Below are 3,315 nucleotides of genomic sequence, written 5' to 3' on the forward strand. Positions count from 1 at the left end.
GCTAGGTGGTTTCAGTGGAGCTGCTTCATATTGAACAATGTGTGCAGTGGAGGAATGTAACTACAAGTAGGCTACTCAAGTACAATATTCATGGATAACATTGTGCTCAGGTGGGTAAGACTGCATGTACATTCCACACTAATAAAATGTCACACTTAAAATAATAATAATTTGTCTTTCTTTCTTTTAAGGTATTCTTTGCCTATTTTTTCCTGTCATATATAGTTCTTATTACTTCATTTTTAATGTCAAATGTGCTGTTTAGAGCATTACATTGACCTGACAGCGATGGTTACTTTGAGAATGTTATTACACAGCACTAAAACTAAGTGTGGAAATAGGTTTAGCTATGGGAGGCTATGTTTTCACACTCAAAAACCTAGAATGCGCCAATTAATCATGATGCGTTTTGACACTTTACATTAATATGTATACTTAACAAATAAAAAAAATAATACACTGACACAGTAACACTGACAAGGACTATTTTGAATTCACGTTTCATACTATAAAATCACATTTTTAACACAATCATTTGACACGTTAATTAATTTGAATGCATGAGTATTTAAAACTGTTGTTGCTTAGCTGTGTTCAGTCCTTTCACAGCTGCTGATATGTTTTTATCTAATGTAATTTCTATGAAATGACTCAAAAACATATTAACTGTAGAAGTATTGAGAAAATAACTTTATTTCCATGTGAAATGAAGCGAGATGTTCAACGTACAACATCAGAATGAAAGGTTAACTCACTTCCGGTGTTGGAACTTAACAGCGTGACATCCAGCGGAAGTAAACAAAGGTCAGCTGTACACAGAATGTCAGGTCTTTATAAAAGGAAACATATTCCAGTTTTGCAAAATGGGGAAGTGAAGGTTATATCAAATAAAGGAAAAGCTGACATGCTTGTTGATGTTTTCAAGCAGTACATAGTTCTGGGAATCTGGGAGTTGAAAGAAGTAGGAAGAGGACTGAAGTAATGTTAATAAATCAGTGGAAGTTGGCTGGGAATTCAGATAATGTAAATCCAATCAACCTGTTTTTTAATTTGACAGAATTGCGGGATGCTATATGTTCTGGAGCAAACACTACTCCTGGGAGGGATGGGTTATCCTATGAATTATTTAAACATTTAGATGAGTTTGGTCTTGAGGAGTTGTTAGTGTTTTTTAACTCATTGTGGTAGGAGTGCTGTCTGCTTGTGGAATGGAAACATGCAGTCATAGTTCCTATCTTGAAACCTGGCAAAGACTCATGTGATCCCAGTTCATACCGTCCAATAGCATTAACATCAGTGCTCTGTAAAATCATGGAACGGATGATTACTAATAGGTTGGTTTACTTTATAGAAAGCAAGGGACTTTTTGTTAATGTTCAAAGGTCAACAATGGAGTCTGTTGCAGTCTTAGAGCAAGATATTAAAAAGGCTTTATGATTTAGGAGTAAAAGGTAGAATGTTTAATTGGATTAAAAACTTTCTGATGAAAAGAACAGTACAAGTGAGTGGGACAAGGTCCAAAATTGTAGAAATTGAAAATGGCACGCCACAAGGCAGTGTAATTAGTCCCGTTCTTTTTAATATAATGATAAATGATATTTTCAGGAACACTGGAAGAGGGTTTGGGCAGTCTTTATTTGCAGATGATGGGACCATATGGAGAAGAGGGAGAAATGTAGAGTACACATTATAGCAAGTTCAAAGGGCATTAGTTTCTATAGAGGAATGGGCAGATAAGTGGGGATTTAAAATCTCAGCCATGAGGACAAAATGTATGATTTTTGGATTCAAAAGAAAGATACAAGTTGGGATTGAAAATGTATGGATCCTCGCTACAGATAGTCAAAGTTAAATTTCTGGGTTTATGGTTTGATGAACGACTGAAATGGGCTGTTCATATTGCAAAAACACAGGCATAATGTGAAAAAGTGATAAATGTAATGAGACGTCTGGCTGGATGTGATTGGGGTGCAGAGAGAGAGACTATGCATTTAATATATCAAGCAATGATAAGGTCTATAATAGATTACGGTTATGTATATGGATCTGCTGCTAAGTCACTGCTGGGGAAGTTGGACATTTTGCAAGCCAAGGCATTGAGACTGCTGTGGGGCATTTTAAACCTCACCAGTGCCTGCACTGCTCATAGAAGTGGGGGAAATGCCCTTATGTTTAAGACGTAGTAAGTTGGGGCTGCTGGGTAGAATTAAGAGGATCTGATCAGGCACTCCCAGCTAGGTGTCTCTTGCAAGAGCCAGGGGATTCTGGTGGAAGGGTCAAGTACAGATCATTTACTGACAGTGTGCATCAATGGGTCACGAAACTAGGAATGGAGCAGGACAGCATAGCAACACACGCAGGCTGGTTACCTGTACCTCACTGGGTAATGTAGGAGCCGGATGTTGATCTCACTTTTTTGCAAGAAAAAGATAACACTGTGATAGCTCCACAAATAGACCAATATCTTAACAGTGTTATGGAATATTACTTGAAAATCTTCACAGATTCTTGTTAAAGAAATATTGTCTGTTCTGATTAGAGTTGGAAAGACTGGGTGTGAAGTACAAGTTTTGTTGGGTTCCTGGACATGCTGGAGTTGAGGGAAATGAAATTACAGATTCTATAGCAAAGGCAACCCTGCAGAAAGACGTAATAGATTTAAATATATCTCCGGGAAGAGTGGAACTGAGAGAAAGAATCAAAGAGGGTGTTGAAAAAGAATGGCAGGAACTGTGGGAAAAGGAGACTAGAAGAAGGTATTATTTGTCAGTTGTCAGAGCTGGGTGTTGAGACATTTTCTGTTAAATCTATTCTCGGGCAGGGTGAGAATCATCAGATGATTACAAGAGCTGCCTTACAGTTCCTGCGTGAAGCAGAGCTGTATGTGAGAATATAAAAAGACTTTGTCCAGTGGAGGGAAGTGATACGCCAAGTAGCGTCGATCCTGCCGGAAACGAAGAAGAAGAAGAAGAAGAAGAAGAAGCAGGAGAAACATTAAACAAAGGAAGCGTGAGCAGCGTTAGCTCTGTTCATCTACAGTATGAGCTGGAGGAAGGCTTTTAGGTCATAACGCAGGTAATTATTCATGTTATAGTTTAGCAACAATGTCTTCAGTTCAGTATTTGAGAGGGTTTATCAACGAGAGACTAACTGCTGCTGCTGAAGAAATATTCGGAGTTATAGAGAAAACTATCGTCGAGTACGAAGAAGAGATCGACCGTCAGCGCAGACTGTTGGATATAGCTTGGAAACCTGAAATAAAGTTACACAGGATAGGTATGTAAAACCCTATTTATTTAAATAGCACAAAACAGA

General features: G+C 38.1%; 1 protein-coding gene and 1 pseudogene across 2 annotated transcripts in view; both read left to right on the forward strand.

Annotated features, from left to right (window-relative positions):
• The window catches only part of LOC126395101 (uncharacterized), a 64,069-nt pseudogene that overhangs the window by 36,467 nt on the left and 24,287 nt on the right, over window positions 1-3,315 (forward strand).
• LOC126395114 (zinc finger protein OZF-like) overlaps window positions 1-3,315 on the forward strand; it is an 18,103-nt gene that overhangs the window by 2,889 nt on the left and 11,899 nt on the right. The window contains exon 1 of one of the 2 annotated variants that reach the window (XM_050052303.1): window positions 2,970-3,276. The exons of the other annotated variant lie outside the window; for it this stretch is intronic. Within the exon in view, the coding sequence (XP_049908260.1) occupies window positions 3,105-3,276 (172 nt within the window). The 5' untranslated portion in view covers window positions 2,970-3,104. Of the gene's footprint in view, window positions 1-2,969; window positions 3,277-3,315 lie in introns of those variants that run through there. 2 annotated transcript variants of the gene reach the window in all.

This window comes from Epinephelus moara, chromosome 9, assembly GCF_006386435.1.
Source record: "Epinephelus moara isolate mb chromosome 9, YSFRI_EMoa_1.0, whole genome shotgun sequence".
NCBI lineage: Eukaryota > Metazoa > Chordata > Actinopteri > Perciformes > Serranidae > Epinephelus > Epinephelus moara.